This window comes from Fukomys damarensis, unplaced genomic scaffold (genome assembly GCF_012274545.1).
Source record: "Fukomys damarensis isolate Sample0158 unplaced genomic scaffold, DMR_v1.0_HiC HiC_scaffold_19, whole genome shotgun sequence".
Taxonomy (NCBI): Eukaryota; Metazoa; Chordata; class Mammalia; order Rodentia; family Bathyergidae; genus Fukomys; species Fukomys damarensis.
The window spans coordinates 45,796,935-45,816,156 of record NW_022900931.1 but is presented as its reverse complement, the minus strand read 5'-3'; the positions used below and the strand labels follow the sequence as shown (position 1 = coordinate 45,816,156).

General features: G+C 34.6%; 1 protein-coding gene across 2 annotated transcripts in view; it reads left to right on the top strand.

Annotated features, from left to right (window-relative positions):
* Positions 1-570: 570 nt before the first annotated feature.
* Positions 571-19,222, top strand: part of Uap1 (UDP-N-acetylglucosamine pyrophosphorylase 1) — a 31,105-nt gene continuing 12,453 nt past the window's right edge. For both annotated transcript variants that reach the window (XM_010611284.3, XM_010611283.3), the window contains exons 1-6: positions 571-602; positions 1,132-1,468; positions 9,904-10,108; positions 12,296-12,471; positions 13,254-13,426; positions 18,615-18,808. In XM_010611284.3, coding sequence (XP_010609586.1) covers positions 1,189-1,468; positions 9,904-10,108; positions 12,296-12,471; positions 13,254-13,426; positions 18,615-18,808 — 1,028 coding nt within the window. In that variant the 5' untranslated portion in view covers positions 571-602; positions 1,132-1,188. The remainder of the gene's footprint in view (positions 603-1,131; positions 1,469-9,903; positions 10,109-12,295; positions 12,472-13,253; positions 13,427-18,614; positions 18,809-19,222) is intronic.

Here is a 19,222-nt window from a genome sequence, read left to right as displayed (position 1 = left end):
AAAACATTGTGTTATTTATTGTTATGTGTGCATTGCTTATCTTTTTAATTAAGGTCCAAGTTCTTAGTGAGTAGAGATAATGGACTTTATTACTTCTTTGCAAAAATTACTGTTGTTATAAATAGTGTTTTTCATGGTTATAGGTGGTCCTATATTCTGAATATTACTGTATTCTGAGTATAACAGGTATTTTTCATTAGAGATAAAAGGAGAACAGTGGAAGTATTAAATCAGAGTGGTATAGTGGTAATAAATGTGGAATCAGACTGCCTGGGTTTGTGTCCTACTCTGCCAGTTGGCTGGGTTGTCTCTGTCCTAACTTTAAAGTAGTGAAAACAATAGTATATATGTCATAGAGTTGTTGAAAATTAAGGCCATGTGAATAAAGTTCTTCATGAAGAGTCTGGTACATACTGCTAATTATTATTATTTTTAAAACCTGGTTTCTTGGAAATATTGAGTGACAGAAAGGCAGAAATTAATTTATTTTCTTTCTTTCTTTCTTTTTTTTTTTCTGAGACAGGGTCTCACGCTGTCATTCAGGCTGGCCTTGAACTCACTGTGACCCTCTTGCCTCAGCCTCCCAAGTACTGGGATTACAGGTGTGTGCCACCACGACTGGCTATAAATTAATTTCTTTTTATTTATTTATGTTTCAATTTTTGATTTTTGAGGAAGGGTCTCACTGTGTAGTTCACTGTGTAGTTCAAGCTGGACTTGAACTCGTTTTGTAGCTCAGGCTGGCCTCAAACTCTGAGGTGATCTTTCTGTCTCAGCCTCCCAAGTGCTGACATTATAGGCATGCACTGCCATGCACAGCATAATAAGTTAATTTCTTCACATCATTTTCTTTCAGTGTAGTCATACATAGCTTAATGGTAGAGATACATTCAGAGAAATGTGTTATTTGGCTATTTCATCATTTGGAAACATTAGAGTCTACTTATATAAACTACAATGGTTATGCCATCAGTAGGCAGTGCAGTCTTAAGGGACCACTATCATTCTTGCAGTCTGTTGTTGACCAAAATGTTGTTAATGTGATTAGTAACTGTACTTAATTTAGTAAGAAAACTCCTTCAGTTTTGAAGGTTAGACTTTGGCTTGATATTAATTCCTTTTCTCTTTTAGGTTCACAGGTGCAGAAATCATACTCCTGCTTTCACAAAGCCTGGCCACCAGAGCACTATGAATGTTAATGACCTCAAACTCAGGTTGTCCAAAGCTGGACAAGAACACCTGTTGCAGTTCTGGAATGAACTGGAAGAAGCCCAACAGGTTGAACTTTACGTGGAGCTCCAGGCCATGAACTTTGAGGAGCTGAATTTCTTTTTCCAAAAGGCTATTGAAGGATTTAACCAGTCTTCTCACCAAGAGAAAGTAGATGCACGAATGAAACCTGTCCCTCGAGAGGTTTTGGGCAGTGCCACTAGGGACCAAGATCAGCTCCAGGCCTGGGAAAGTGAAGGTACTGTGTGACTGTTGGTTACAAAGTTTATTAGGAGATACACTAAAATTGTTAAAGTAGTTGGATCATGTAAATAGCATTTTGATTCTCATACTATCTAAACCAGGTAATCAAGTCTGGATAGTAATGTGAATGGGGGTGGGAGGCATCTGGATTAGGTCTTAGGCTATTTGTGTTATTTTGGATTAGTTTCTACAGTAACTTGTCACCAGAGTGACAGATTGTCTCTTATTGCTGGCCCTTACATCTGTTTTCATTTCTGATGCCTGATTCAAAGCTTTTCTCACTTTGGTCTTAATTTACCTCTTTTCCTCCTCAATTTCTATATTTCTGGATTGTTTTTCCTGAAATTGCCAAGCACAAGTTAAATATTTCAGTTGTAGCTGGCTTCTTCTGAAAAACCCGCCTTAGCGTTTTGGTCTTGTTTCCTTTCATATTTCTCCTCATTCCTGCTGCCACCCCACCAAATCATTTCACTTGAGCCGAACCAAATAATTTACTTTTCCCTAAATGCTCTTTTAGTCCTTTCCTTCCTTGTTCGTATTTTCCTTAGCTTGTCTGGCCTTCATCCTTTCTCTACCATGCTGGATCACCTTCTAAGTTCACCTCTTAGATTTCTGCTTTGTTATGGCTTTGTCCCTTAGGGAATTTACACATATTATTTACGGTTCACCATACCTGTTCACCTGTTATTTGCTCATGATGTTTTCTTTAGTGTCCCAAGTTGGGGTGTTTGTGTGCGTGTGTGTATGTGTGTATCTATATCTACATATATACATATATTTTTATGTTTAATTTTTTTGAGACAAGATCTTACTTTGTAGTCCAGCCTGGCTGTGAACTTATTATATAGCCCAGGCTGGCCTAGAACCCAAGATGATTCTCCTGCCTCAGACTTCCAAGTGCTGGCACCACCAGCCCCAAGACAAATTGGAATTAGTTGTTTTTACTTATATTTCATTCTGCCTTATTTCATTGTTTATCTTTGTCTTCCTCATCTCACTGTAACTCTTGAAGAAAACCTTTGTCTTACTTCTTTGTGTATGTAAGGTCACATTTAGAAGAGTTTTGCAGTTGTAAGTTGATTAGTGATGTTTAATAAATTAACCCAGAACTTTTTATTGTAAAGGATATGATAGAATCTGTCCTCATAACTGCACTAATTTGTGCTTTTGACTGTGGCAGAATGGCTGAATTGTGGCTTGTTGGTGGAATTGAGAGATATGGTTTATGTAATTTACTACTCTGTAAGTAAAAAATTGACTAAATAGGGTAGCCAAGGCCCTTGACTGTTTGTACACATTCCTTGTCAAATCCCAGCCTCATATCCTCAACTATGAATGAGCGGTTTGGACTCAAAATTTTCTGTCCTTTTTAAAGGACAAATTACTGCAGAAACTAATATCAAAATAACAGAAACAGCTGAAGGCCTAATTTTAGTTTTTAAAAAATTTTCCTCTAGACACACAGATTTACTGATTTTCAAACTATTCCAAAGAGCCATAGGGGTTTCTCTGCTAGGGGAGCTGTCTCATAGAGGGAGAGAAGTTTACTAGGTAAGTCTGTAACCCTGTCTCCCTGCTGGAAAAATAGCTCTCTTTTTCTATCCTATGTATTTGATCTTTATGTGAGGTTTTGTTTCAAAGGGTTTGAAGGTTACGAAGCAGTTTGAAAATAATTGGATGTTCCTCTAGAAGGTGCCTTTCAGAGAGCTGGGAATATATCTCATAGGTAGAGTTCATGCCTGTCTGGCATGTTTGAGTCCTTGGATTCAACTCCAGCATGGCAAAAAAAAAAAGTGATTTTCAAATATGAAATGCTCATTTGTGGATAAATTTGCTTCTTGCATAAATTAAACTTCAGTCTCTAAAGTGTGACTTACAGATGAATCCTTATGAATGGAGAATTTTGGTGATACCATGACTCTTACTACCGTCAGATTTACTAATGCTGCCCTACTTCCCTGGGTTTAGAAAGGCTACTTATTCTAAACCAGAAGCCACGTAGGCCTCTTCTTACTCTCTTAATATCCTAGTTGCCTAATTTCTCTTTGGAATTTGAAGAGGATAGAGTCTGAGTACTAACTTACTTTCTCTTACAGGAGGAGAGATTTATTTTGGCTCACAAGTATTAACTCCTAGCCAGACATGGTGGCTCACATATGTAATCTTAGCACTCAGAACGCTAAGGCAGGAGGATTGCAGTGAGTTCAAGGCCAGCCTGAATTGCATAGTGAGACCCTATCTTAAGAAAGCAGAGCAAAGCAGAACAACAACAACAAAAAACACAAAAATAAAAACAAAAAACCAAGTATTAACACTTATGGAAAGTCAAAGCTTTGACCAAAAGCAGTAATTAATAAGCCTATGATTTTTATCTTCTTTATGATTTTTTTGTTAGAATCTGTGGAACCAGTCTACATTTGTGACTTTTCAGTGAAGCTATAATCCAGAACTGTTTGAACCAAGTATAGCATAAGATGGTGTAAAGCAAACTTCTTTCTGGCTTGGTTTCAAGGAAACAATATTTATTTATAGGGTTGGAGAAGGAGATTTTGTAACAGACATTATATCTTTTTCACTTTGCCAGAAACTACCTTGTGTTTGCAAATTTCTAATAAAAATTTCAGTGAGTTATCAAAAGGGAGATTACTGTTGTAAAGATTATGGCATTATATTTCAGATCGTGGGAGGATCCTGATAATTGTAACAAGGACAATTATTTTCAGGATGGGGGAAATAAAAGCATGCACAGTAATTTGAAAATGGCTGGTGGTTGTTGAGATGAAAATGGACATTTTAAATGTAAGGTAGAAAAATGCGTAAGTGAGCTCCTTTTTGAAGAGAGATTTTGCTTTTTAAGTTATTTTTGAAGTTTTCTGGCTAAGTATAAATAGTAAATGTAGAGAAAAAACTGGAAGATCTATATTTCACAAAGTTTGAAAGAGAAATAATTAGAAGCGTTGACAAGAATGTCATTTTATTCTGCCACCTGCCTCATAAGTGCAAAGTCCCGAGTTTGATCCCTGGTACAAAAAAAAAAAAAAAAAAAAGAATGTCATTTTAGCAACAATACATTGGGAAATATATATTTGCTTAATAAGACCTCCATTCTTTATTAAAACAAATGCATGCATATTTGAATACAAAGTAATATTCTAATTTATGCTATAAAAACTAATTACTATTCAGTATTAGCCTTTTTTTTTGCCTATGAGACATTTTCCTATTAACTTTGTGTTTCTTTACCATATGTTAGTATTGTAGGAAAAAAATGAATGTTTAAAAAAAACGTATTTATGATATCACTGCTTTTACATTTTCTTAAATCTAGCATATTGATATTTCTAACAGACTTATTTTAAGATTAATACATACTTATTTTAGATTGGGAAATACTAAATTGTAAACAAAGAAATATAAATTTCTCCTATTTCACAACCCACTGATACTCACTGGTATATTTTCTTACAAACACACATACACAACAGATTGGGATTATGATTTGTGTACAGCTTTATAGTGTACTCCAGAATTTATTTTGAAAAATACCAAGCGTATTTTGGAACAAATTTTTAGAGACAAATATGGTATCTTGAGTTCCCATACATGCCACTTTTGATTAAAAATTATTACATTTTTGTTACTTTTGCATCATTTATTCCTTTCTTTTTTCTTTTGCGCAACATTTTAAGGCAAATGCTAAACATGTTATTTTTATCCTTTTACAGTTCAGTTTGTGTCTCTAGATGTATGGCCTTCTTAACAATAATCACAATGCTATTACTATGCTCAGTGACATTTATAATCCTTTCATATCTAAAATAGCTTCAAATAGAGATTTCTCTGTTTCTTTTTGTGATCACCATTTGGGGGAAACAGTTTCATCTTTAGCATGTGATTAAAAATGAAAGACTTAGAATAGTGTATCTGACTAGCCTTTTTGGATAGCTTTCCTTTATCTCCACTAGTTCAGTAATCTGTTGATGCCACACCACTGTCCTGGCGTGCTGACAATTTAAATGAAAGATCTGGCAGTGCTCTGCCTCAGAGGCACCTATGCTTCTCCCTTCCTTTTTGGGCACAAGTCCAAGTTAAAGTACACAGTAAAGTGTACAGGAGGAACGAGTCCAAGCAGGAAGTTATCCAGGAAGCATTTGACCTCTCACAGGCCACTGTGAATGGTTCTTTTTGTTTTTTTGTAAATGTTACCAGAAAAAGTGCTAAGATTCTCTTAGGCCTACAAGACAATGTCCCTGGAATGTCCAGCCAAATGTCTTATTGGAGCTTCAATTTTTTTTTAACCCCTAGTTTGATCTATGTCTAGGTCTTTTCTGTAGCAGAGTTATTGATTCTTTTGTCCTAAAATGGAGAGATGGAAAGGATGATATGATAGTGCCCTTTGTAAGTTTTTTCATATTTCTGCAGAAGTTTTAGGATAGGAGAAACTTATAATTTCCTAGTTGTCATGTTGGCTAAGTATATTTATAATCAATCAACATTTTTCTAGTAGGTGTACTGCTTCCATTATGAAATTTATGACATAAAATTTAAAGTGGTATTACCAAAAAGTTTACTGAATGTTATTGGTCCACTTAATTTCAAGACACATTATACCTGTCATTATAAGACATCCTGATCTGTTACATATTTTTGATAAACACGCACTTGATTGTAACACAGCTAAAGTGGACAATAACTTGAACCAGTGTACACATAATTCAATACTGTGGACAACAGCTGTAGTTGCATTCATTTCTGAATTGCCACTGGCTTGCTTTCTTTCCGCTTGTTCTCTTTTTTTTCTGCTCATAAATGAGACGCATAAGCAGGAAGAAGTTAAGGCAGAAAAATTTTTATCACAAACAAATGGATTATGTTGTAACTCATTTGTAGTAGTTGTGGTTAAATGGAGATGAGATGTAAGCATATATTTACCTGGAAATGTATAGCTGGCAAGCATAATCTCATTGCCACTTATAAGAAGTGGTGACCAGATTAGTTATCAGAAGATTCAGTGAGGAAAATTGAAAAAATTAGAGCAAGGAGAATTGAAAAACATTGAGGAGACAAAAACATATTAGTTATTTGTGTGCTATTTTCCAAAGCTCTTTCCACCTTACCAGGAGACTTTATGGATTGTTATATATTATTAATGTTCTATATGAGACAGAAAAAGAACTGAGGCCATGGTGAGCTGCTGTTTAGCAAACTTTAAAACTGAAAAAGCTGGGGAATTTGAATGAAGCAGTAATTTAGGGAACTGATTTGAGGAAGAGAAAAGTTTATGTAGGTGATATTTTGGTCATCAAAATAATGTGGAAAACACTGAGTTGATGCTGGGCAGCATCAAGTGAGCAGGTGCAGAAGCAGGAAGATGACTGTGGGGGTCATCTTTACCTTTTTCAGGTAAAGTAACTCCTTTGGACTGAATAAAGTGAAAGAAGAAAGGCAAATGCCCCAAGAATGTAAAACACTTAAAGCATATGTGCTCTATGAGGAATTGTGTAGCACAAAAAGGACAAAAGCCTCTGTGTCTAAAATGTGTAACTGAAACTTTTAAAAAATGTTCAGAAATATTTCAGAACCCTTTAATATTTCAGAAGCCTTTAATGGTTCCTTGGTGTCTAGATAGACTGCAGTTCTGTATCTGCAAGTGTAAAATAATGCAAAATCTGTTGTGCAGTAAAACTTAACCTGAACAGACATGAGATCTGCTTGGCATTTAATAATATAATTATAGCAAATATTATGTGTGTACTAAATACATATATAAGTTGTATGTATTAAACACATATTTTTAAAATTTTGGATTGTGGACTTACATTTTGAAATAATGCTTCATAGGTCAAAGATAGCATCCTTAAATTTATCCCGCAGAAATCATAGCTTCTGATGACTATGGGAATAACCAACTGGAAAACAGTTTTAAAATTTCCCTTATGTAATTTCCTGTTTACTTCGTATTCTTTGATATCAGTCAGTTTTTGTTGCATGGTGGTTTTGGGGTTTGCTTAAAGTTAACTTAGACCCAGAATGCTGTTAAAAGTTTTTGGGCTGGCAATTTAGCTCAGTGGTGCTGCCACCTGCCTCACAAGTGCAAGGACCCGAGTTCGATCCCCAGTACCAAAAAAAGAGAAAAAGTTTTAGTGCTGAGGGCTGGGAGCATAGCTCAGTGCTCAGCAGTAGAGCACTTGCCCAGCAGGTGTGATTGCCAGCACTGCAAAACAAAACAAAATACAAATGTTTGGGAAGTTTTGGAGAATGTTAACTTTCCCCTCTTGAACAGCTTCTCTGTGTGGGGTGTAATGTGAAAGGCAGCATAGCCTCTCACAAATTTGGTGGTAAAGGGAAGAAAGAGCAACAAAGAATTAGGAGGGAAGTTTACGCATCTAAAAATTATGGTGCTGTAATACATGTGTTAAATGAATATTTGGGTGTGGCCTGAGACTGCTGGAGGCAGTGTATCATGTAGTTAATAACCCTGGAGTCAGAATCTAATCCTAATTCACATATACTAGTCTGTTTCTTTAAAATGGAGAAAATTATACCTACTTTGGATTCTCAAATTATTTCATTTTCTTATTTTCACATTCTGATAAGGTATATTTAAATGCTGTACAGATAATAGCACAACTCTTACTGTATGCAAGATGAAAAGATTAAGTCCTAGTTTCAAATTAAAGATGAAAATTATGGATATATAGAATGTGTTTTTAAATTTTTTCAGTTGAAAAAATAGAATAGTTACTGAGTGATGACTTTGGACTGTAGTGTGTGCTAATGGCGAAAAATTATAGAATCAGGACTGGACAGGTCTAATATGATAGATTTAATATTTAAGTTCTCGTTGTACTAGTATATTTAAGAAAGTTTAACACATACACATACTGTAGATCATTTTTAGATTAATATTTAACACAATGTACATGATATGTAAGTAATTCTTATAGGGAATAATGAAAAAAATAGTTTGTGCAAGTGTAGTGCAGACACAATTTTTTTATTTTGAATATTTTTACTCCATAGTTGATTGAATACATGAATGTGAATCTGAGGAGATATATATATATAGAGAGAGCACTAACTGATAGTGGCCACCACTGCCTCCTCCGTGACAAAATTTCTAGTAGTTTTAATAAAAGTATGAAGTTCAGAGAACGAGAAGGAAAAGCACCAACCATTGCTTTACCCTCACCTGACATTTTAAATCTTTCTTGTTTGGCAGAGACCCAGTTTCCCAGTAATGTTTTCCTCACAAACCTTTGGTGCTGAGATGGTCTGCTTCTAAGTGATGAATTGGTGTTACAAGTGTAATATTGCAAGATTTTGGTGTTATATTTTTAGTCCAAACTGAGAGTCTATTTTTAAATAGCCTTTCTGGTTTTGTTTTTTGCATTTGATCTTGAACCTATTTTGAAGTTATGTTGGTTCAGAAAATAACATTTTTTCAAGCATTATGTTTGGTTACTACTTGTTACTATTCATCTGATGAACAATGACAGTTTCCAGACAGAAGAACTAAATCAGTAAAGAAAAGGCTTTTAAGTCTCATATTATTCTTTATGAAATGTTGTTGATGGCTCATTTTTTAAATTTATGCATTTTATTTATTCATTTTTGTCAGTGCTAGGGATTGAACTTAGAGTCTTGTTATATGCTGAGGGAGGCACTATGCTGCTGAGCTAAATGCCCAGCCCACATTTTATTAATGTATTATTGCGTGCAGTGAAATACATAATTTTTTTGTATACAACCATATAACTCAACCGCAATCAGGACACACAACATTTCCCACGTTGTACAAAATCTCCTAAGGACCTTTGTAGGTAACTCCCCAAGCTCATTTGGTTGAGTTGAGTTTCAGACCTGGTGTTCTGACTTCAGAGGCTGGGTTCTACACTTGATCTTTGCCAAAAGGCCGAGAAGCAATTCAGAGGCTGGGTTCTTAGCCCTTATACCACACTGCTTTCCTAACTGAAAGTTTCTTTTTTCTGCATTTACAAGATACATAGTTTGCTAGTATATTCATATGATTATTTCTTGTGGGTTGACTTATTAACAAAGTAATAACATCATCATTCATCCTGAAACCTTGGTGTCATCTTATTCTATTTTTTTCTTAACTTATAGCATCTAATAAGCAATCAAGCTCTTGCAAAACCTTTATAATATTTCTTGGTTCTTGCCTCTTGATGTTACCAGAAGAAGTATCTTACTAGTTTATTAAAATATGTCATTCATTTTCTGGTGTTTGGCTGCATAAGTTTGTTTTAATAATGAAATATTCTTATTAACATGATAGCATCCATGATTGTATATAGACACTGTTCTTTACGTACTTTATGCACACTGGGTAAGTCTTTGCTCATACCTCTTTGTGTTTGCTGAATTATAGAGATTTTGTGACACAAGTGTACTCTTTTTCTTTTCTAGGACTTTTCCAGATTTCTCAGAACAAAGTAGCAGTTCTCCTTCTAGCTGGTGGGCAGGGGACAAGACTTGGAGTTGCATACCCCAAGGGGATGTATGATGTTGGTTTACCATCTCATAAGACACTTTTCCAAATTCAAGCAGAGCGTATCCTGAAGCTACAGCTGTTAGCTGAGAAATACTATGGCAACAAATGCATCATTCCATGGTAAGATATGTTTCATTGGAGTATCTGAACATATATTGTTTTATAATATTGAAAATTCATATATAACTTATTTATAAGCAGACCCTTTTCTATTACTACTGGTTTTGTTGGTAAATGTGAGTTTTTATATGCTAACAGTAATACATATTAAAACTAGATAGATGACCTCAATGGCCTTAATGAGCAATACGTACTCTGTTTTTTTTTTTTTTGTTTTTTTTTTAATCTCCAAGTAGCTTTAGAAGTACCTTTTAGTACTTAGCAGACTCTTAGTCTAAACTTTATACTGGTTGATACTTTGTCTAGATATAGAATTTCTTATTAAAATTAAGTTTCCTTCTGAATGTGAAGGCATTGCTGTATTGTTTCCAGCATTGCTGTTGAGATGTGTGATGCCATTGATTCCTAATCACTTTCTTTTTCCTCTTTGAAAGATTTAGGGTCTCCCCTTACCTTTAGTATCTGATTTTATAATGACACGCTATGCGTCGATTTTAGCCACTGCTCTGGGTACTCAGGTAGTTGGTGGGCTCTATGATTCTGGAACAGTGATGGCAAACATTTTGGACACCAAGTGCCCATAGTGCTTGTGATGTCACTGCCTGACTCTGCTATTCCTTTCCAAGCATGTGCATGGCCCCTGTGTGTGCTGTTGTCTGATGTTCAGCTGCTGGAGTAATGCTGGGGTGACTTGTCTCATGTGCCAACGAAAAGGGCTCTGTGTGCCCACTGCATCATGTTTGCCATAGGTTCGCCACTACTGTTCTAGAAACTCACATCAGGTGCTAGGTTATCTAGGTGTCTCTCCCCAACTTCTCTTCTTCTGGATGAAAGCTGCATTGATTTCTTTTTGTTTCATTAAACTTGTGTTCTCTGGTTCTACTAAGGCTCTGTATTCTTAGAGTCTCTACCTTGGTGTTTGTCTCCTAGGTACCCAGAGATTACAGGAATGGTTTGGTTCCTTAATCACTTTCCCAGAGCAGTTTTGAATGTTAGTATGTTTTGAGGGGGAAAATCACCTATGGCATTTGATATCCCTCAGGTCCCTGTCTTATTATTTCAGTCCCATATGACAACAAAAGCTCTACTGATTTCTCTTCTGCACATTCCCCACCACTTAGCAGTGCCCAAAATTAGCACATACCCTCAGGGCAAGGCAGCTAAATATTCTTAATTTCCCTTTGAAAGATTCTCTTTTTCTGGGTCTTTATTTCCAGTAGTTGTTTCTACAGCTCACTGATTCCTTTGATTTTTTTTTTTTTCCATCCATTTTTCCCTCAGCTTTTCTAGCTCCTATGAAGACTAGTACTGGCCTGCTATGAACTCCCCACCACGCCTTTGAATTCCTGTGAGAGTTTTTGAAGGACATAGATATTTTAAGTGGCCAACATCTTACAGTCCTGGCCCTTTACTATAATTTAGGATTTTTTTTTCTCTCTTTCTCTCATTTTGTTTTTGCCCTATGCGGAGTAGTTGAGCCACCTCTTTTGTCATCTTCTGAATCCTGTTTTTGTTGTTTTTTAACCAGAAGTTCAAATTACCCAGAATCAATTGTTAGATAAATATTGATGTAGTAGGAATCACTTGTTTTATTCATTTATTCATTCAACAAAGTGCTAGGGGTTAATAAGTTGCCACAAAAGAAGAAAATCCCTACCTATATGTAATATATGTTCTAGTCCCAAAACTACTGCAATTATCAATTGTTGTTTTAGATAGAAGTTTTTCCTTTGCTATAACTGGCATAAATTGAATTTTTGTGACAATAATATGTATAATTATAGTTTTATGATTCTAAATGGAAGGTGACAACTTGCAAATTTTAATAAAAAGAAGAGATAAGAGATAGTTATCTTTTGTCTCTGTTTATTTGGAATTGAAGTATTAAATTTAAAATACATTTTCCCAGAGTTATAAGTGTTTACTGAAGCTGAAAATAGATTTTGTGCTGCAGGAAATATGTTTAATATTGTTAAGCAATTTTGTATATCTAGACTGATAAAATTGTGGAAGAAATTCTTCTTGAGTCGCAGCTAGTTTATGTATCTTATCCAGAAAAAAGGCAAAAGATCAAAATAAGAAGCAAATCTTTCACTTTTTCTTTAGCTTAGGAAATAGATAAACTTTATTTTGCCCTACTTTGCATAGCACTATCACTTAGAAAGCTCTTCTGTTTTTTCTCATAAGGTATATAATGACCAGTGGCAGAACAATGGAAGCGACAAAGGATTTCTTCACAAAGCACAAGTACTTTGGTTTAAAAAAAGAGAATGTAATCTTTTTTCAGCAGGGAATGCTTCCTGCTATGAGTTTTGATGGGAAAATTATTTTGGAAGAGAAGAACAAAGTTTCTATGGCCCCGGGTTTGTAATCCTTCTTATTTGATGGTTGACTGGACATGATAATAACATAAATCATTGTCTTCATTTTCTTTTTAATGTGGTTAATATATTTTTTAAAAAAATATAATTGTTTTTAGTTAATGGAAGAGTTTATTATTCTTAGCTTTATTTTGGGAAGTTGTCTAATTTTTTGTCATCATTTAACCATTGGCCACAGTTGTTGATGGGAGAATTACATTAAAGCAACATGAAAAGTAGAGAAGAAAAGCTTTTACTTATATTTAGTTTAAATCACTATAGACCTTCATATCACACTTGTGCCTTAAAAAAAGGTTGGGTTTTTTTTTTTTTTTTTTCTTTTTGGTACTGGGGATTGAACTCAGGTCCTTGTGCTTGTGAGGCAGGTGGCAGAACTACTGAGCTAAATCCCTGGCCCTTGAGTCAGAAATTTTAATAAAACTTGAAATGTTATGAAAAATTACTGCCTCAATTTTATATTGTACAATGTATGTATTATAGACTAAATTATTTAAAAGGATTAAGTGGAAAAGAAAATAGCCCTTGGGTTACCTGCTTCTACATTGATAATGGTGCTCTGTGAATACTTATGCTAAATAGCCTTCAAAATCGTGTAATATAACTTTTGACACTTGAATTTTTTCTTATGGATGTTTAATTTTCTTGGCTCTTAGTATGAAACTGTCTCTCAGAGATCGCCGTCCCTCTTTGGAAGCAATGAACAGCCTTTGGGTTGTCCTTATAGTGAATTTTTGTGTGCTACCAATGGCTGTGTTATTTTCCAGATGGAAATGGAGGTCTTTATCGGGCTCTTGCAGCCCAGAATATTGTGGAGGATATGGAACAAAGAGGCATTTGGTGCATTCATGTCTATTGTGTGGATAATATATTGGTAAAAGTGGCAGACCCACGATTTATTGGATTTTGCATCCAGAAAGGAGCAGACTGTGGGGCAAAGGTAATACTTTTAACTATAGTGAGTCTTTAAATGGTATTTCTCTGTCAGTATAAACATTCCAGGTATAAAACCTGGCTTATTACAGTGACTTGAATATTTTAGAACCATTTATCTCTCTAACCTATGCCACACTCAGTTTTTTCTTTAATTGGCAATACTTGATTCTAGAAGTAATGTTGAGTACTTGTCAGCCACAGTGAGAGTTTAAAATCTGTGGGAAAGTAAACAATTATTACTAGACTCAGGGTAAATTCATTAATATTAAGTCACATTCAATCAGATTAACCTACTTTTTTTCCTATGACAAAGTTACTGGAGTAGTAGGTAAGAGCAGGACAGTAGGAATAGCAGATTTTGACTTCACTTCGGCATTTTAAAAATATCTCTTGATAGTCTGATGAATACAATAGAGATTTTCGACTGGGGATAAAGATATTTAATGAAGTTAATACTGCCAGAATTCCCACTGGCATACTGATCATAACAAGGAGCTGGATCTGGACTTCTGTGTGATGACTGCTCTTGGCATTGTTCTTCTCAGCTTTTTGGTTGCATAGGTGATAAAGGAAGCATACCTTTATGGTAGCAGACAAAATATATGATTTAGCTAGAAATAAAGTAGAAATTGCACAAAGCTTTAAAAATATTGGAAGCCTTAAAAATATTGATATAAACATTACTGTTCTGGAAGTTTGTAGAGGTACTCATTCTTAGCAGTCTCAGTCAAAGTCCCAGTGAGACCAGTTTGGGGACATTTGGCAGAATGATTATAAAATTTAGAGTCAGCATGTAAAGATGACCAGAAAAACATTGAAAGATAAAGGAGACTGGAGGCAGTCTATCAGATATTAAAGTTAATTACACATAAAAACCAACTAGGAGTGTAGTACAGTACCAGAATAGAACAACAGATTAATGGAAGTGGAATGGATCAGCAACAAAGAGATTCATGTGTGTAGTTCATAATAGCTAAAATTTCACAACAACCCAAATGCCTGTCAGCTGGAGACTGGATAAAGAAGATGTGGTTTTTCTATAAAACGGAGTACTACTCAGCCATAAAGAATGAGAAACTAGAGACATTTATAGCTAAATGGATGCACATTGAGGCCATAATCTTAAGTGAAATAAACAGGACACACTTGAGTAAATACCGAATAGTTTCTCTGGTGTGAAAAACTGAAAGTGTAAATAAGGTTCAAATGGTATAATTGGTAGTATGAAATAAGAAGAAAATGGCTAAAGGGGAAGTGGAAAGGATAGGGGAAAGGAAATAAGGGAAAAGAAAAAAATGTGAAAAAATGAAAAAAAGGAAACAAAGTCTCTGTAAATAGGGAAGGGTGAAGGGAGGGCAGGGATATGGGGAAAAAACAAGAACCATGATATATCATGTAAAAGTACAAGATCTCAATGATAAATGTAACTATATTGTTTGCTTTAAATGTACCAATAAACTTAATGGGAAAAAAAAGTGATTCACATGTGTAAGAAGGCACATATAAAAGTGACATTTTAAGTTTCTCTGTTACCTAGCCTTCCTCTGTCTCTACTCCCCATCCACCCATCCCAACTTCTAATAACCACTCTTTTACATTCAGATTGATTTAAGTTTTCATGTATGAGAGAGGACATGTAGTAGTTGTCTTTCTGTGTCTGACTTTTTCACATAACATCCTACAGTTCTGTCTACTTTACTGCAAGTGATAGAATATCATTTTCATGGCTGACTAGTATTCTGTTGTGTATATACATTTTCTTTATCCATTCATCTGTTGAGCATCTAGGTTAATTCCATAACTTAACTATCATGAACTGTGCAGCAATAAACATGGCTGCACGGGAACCTCCTTTATATGCTGGCTTCATTTTCTTTGGAAATATGCCCAGTAGTTAGATTGCTGGATCATGTGTTAGATCTGTTTTGAATTTTTTGAGAAACTTCCCTACTGTTTTTAGTGACTGTACAAATTTACTTTCCCATCACCAGTGTATAAGAGATCCCTTTTCTGCACATCTTTACAGCATTTGTTATGTTATTGTGTCTATTTGATCTAAGCCATTCTAACAAGTGAATATAAAACAATAAGGAAATAGAAACATTGATTACCCTGATTTGTCATCACACATTTAAACATGTATTGAAATATCATACTATACCTTATAAAAGTGAAAAGACATTTCAATTTAGTTTTGGATATGAATGAAATAAATGGCTAAAAATAGAGTAAATCTGTGAGTGAAAGTTTATATCAATGGACAGAACAATGTGGTAATATAAATGAAACAGATTAGCATTTATCTTAAAGTCTTTATGAAATATCAGAATAGATAATTTGGGAAGTTGTTTGAATTTCTCCCTAATTCCTATTTATCTATTCCCTATTTTGTTCTCTCATAGAGAATGTTTTTCATATAAAAAAAAACATGAGAAAATTTTGTCCCTTTATTTGGTTTCTTCTTTGTAAGATAATCTTTTTTTGTTTATGATTTATATTCTGAATAACATTTTGCTGTTCTTTTAGGGTCATAACACACACCATTGTTATTCTCTAATTACTTTGTTAGGAAATTTGTTTTATTTTTTCATAGAAATTTTTCATATTTTTATTAATATTTTATTACATTAAAGTTCATACCATAATCACTTTCAAATGGAAAGTTAAATATAAAAAAGTTATAAAGGTATTAGAAGAATTTAGAGTAATTTTGTAATTTTGATGTGGTAGGAAGACTGTTCTGCCAAAAGCAGAAACCATATAGGCTTCTGATGAAAACAAACTACACATAAATTTGAAGTATCTGGATTTACAAAGAAGACCTGTCAAGAGAGACATATCATATTCTTGGTTGGAGAAAAATGGTAAAATGTCACTTCTCTCAAAATCGAATTACAAATCTAATGCAAAGCCATATCCAGAAACTGAAATCTTAAAAGTTATCATTATGACTTTTGAAAACTTAAACTGATAGGTGTAGTAAGACTTCTTCTGACTCTGAAAATAAAGAGTTGGTTTCATATAAGACATCTGTCCACTCCTGAGTATTTGTAGAGTATAATGTATTTAGCTACTAACCTGTAATAAAAAACAGTATATTGAATCATAAATTGCTATGAAGCTCAAACAAACTTTAAAAAATGAAAATAGTTATTTCTGATCTGTTCCTCTTGGTGTCACTTTTTTTAATAGAAAATTAATTTTTCATGGCTATAAGCTTCAGAATCATATAAAGTATGATTAAAGAGGTTGAACATGGGTGGGACCTCAGAAAAGATGTGGTCAACCTGTTTGATCTCAGAAATTACCACCTCCCAGTGCTTTATAAGTCCCAAGATCAAGGCCCTTCATTACATTAGCAGAGCCAGACTAATGGATTATTGAGCCATTCTTTTAATTGTATATTGTGCATCTTTTCTGTATAATATAAACTGATTTTCAACTTCATGCAGTTTCTGTAATTTAGACTTTTATAATATGTACAGGTAAATACTTGTCACAGAAATAAACCTTACACCCACAGATTAGCCCTTGGCGAATGTAAAGTATGAATATGCTTATTTTTATTTTCTGTTGCTGGTTGGGAGAGGTTGTGTAGAGGTGCTTAGAAAATAAAACTTGTGTGTTAAAAAAAATATATATATATGTATATATGGGACTGAGAGGTACTTGTTTTCAAAGTTCCCTGCCTGGGGAAATACCCACTGTAGACTATATGAATTAAGAGGTGGTGATAGGTTGATAGATTCATGATTGGTTTGTGTCATTTTGCTTTATGTTTCCTTCTAGTTTAATCCATTTCCTTGGTAAAAAGTTTCTTTTCTTTTCTTTTTTTTTTTTTTTTTTTTTTTTGAGTACTGTGCTCTTTTCAGGGAGGCAAACAGTGAACTACACAGAAGCTTACATATCCAGTGGCCCTGCCTCACTGGGCTCAAGACTCAGTGTCTGTGTCTATAACTGCAGTGTAAATGAAGTTCTCAATGCTGGCTTTAGTTGTCTGGAAGAGACTGGTCCTGGCTGTGTTTATTTTCAGAAATCAGTTGCTGAAGAAAAGTTTTAAATTTATTGACACGATTTCATGTATACTTGGGATACACTTTTCAAATTTGGGATAGATTTTTGAAAATATTCTGAAGCATGCAGAATTGTTACTTGGACAGTACAAATAAAACAGTGCCTTCGGATATTCTTTTTTTTTTTTTGGTACCGGGGATTGAACTTGGGTCCTTGCGCTTGCAAGGCAGGCCACTGAACAGATGTTCTTAATTGTTTGAGTCTTGTGTTGGTTTTTCATTTCATCTGAACTTTGACTGTATGTTGGTGCTTGGCTTACAATGCTTTTATAATTTTCTTCTCAATATTTAACTTGAGTCAGTGATGTTGTGATTAGGATGGAGGCATGTCAGGATCACCTGTGGTGTTTTGTTTTGTTTTTAAGTTATGTCTCCTTACCTTTTCCCTCTGGTTTTGGTACGCACTCTTCTCCCAGTTCCCTATTTAGCCAGAAGCCATTATAAATTGTCAAGTCACTGGTTTTCAAACTTTATTAAAATATAGAGTCTCTTAACTTTAAACAAAATGAGGTATGCAAGATGGGTTAGTATAGGTAGTTTTTTTCTGATTAAAGTAAGAGTAGAAGCCCAGTGACCTGCCTGCTTTAACTCTCCTTCTTCTTATCCTTCAAATCAAATACAACACTTTATATTCATGGGGGAAAATCGAAACACTATTTTCAAAATAAATAATGATCTGGGCAATATTAAATGAGAGACAAAATGCTTTACTTGAGTCTTTTGTCTTGTGAATCCTAGATAAATTTCTTTTATTCTAAAAGTAGTTAAATGTGGTTAAGGATAAATAATTTAAAAATACAAGATATTTGGGAAATACTGTCTTCTCATTTGATTATTCTTAGCCCTGTGCAATTTCCTCTGGGCTATATTTGTGTGTATGATGATATTTCTACCCTGGTTTGGTTAAGTGATATGTAGGAAGGAGCTAATGTGCTTCATTTTCAGTTGAAATTAGTCTGTGAAAGAATATAATTGATTGTCTAAAGTTCAAGATTCCTCTTGGTTAATTCCTTAAAGACAATGAACAAAATTGAACACATGGCCTTTGACAAATGGCAAATCTCTGAAGGAACATTCATTTAATTTTTTCCTCTGCTCTTGTCACTTTTTGATGGGCAGGTGGTAGAGAAGACGAACCCTACTGAACCAGTTGGAGTGGTTTGCAGAGTGGACGGCGTGTACCAGGTGGTAGAATACAGTGAAATTTCCCTGGCAACAGCTCAAAAACGAAGCTCAGATGGACGACTGTTGTTTAACGCGGGCAACATTGCTAATCATTTCTTCACTGTACCATTTCTGAGAGATGTTGTCAAGTAAGGACAAGATGGGGACCTGTTAACATTTTTATTGTTTTAACTAGAAGCCAAACCTCTTGGGAGATAGTCAGACACTCCATATTCATGTTCCACAGAATTTGTCTTCTTTCCTGAGGATTGATTTTATGAAATGGAAATTTACCTCTTGTGGTGATTTTTAGCAAGATATAAGATAGAAATCAATAGGAGATTTTCCCCCAGGCATTTCAAAGCATTTCTCTTTTTTTCACACCCTCCTACTCTTCTTTGTTGGATTTTGTTGAAGCCAAAAATAGGAAATGAAACTCCTTACTACAACTGAGAGCATTTTATAAATAGATGTTTATCAGGCCAGGGATTTAACTCAGTTGTTACACCGCCTGCCTCGCAAGTGCAAGGACCCGAGTTTGATCCCTGGTACAAAAAAAAAAA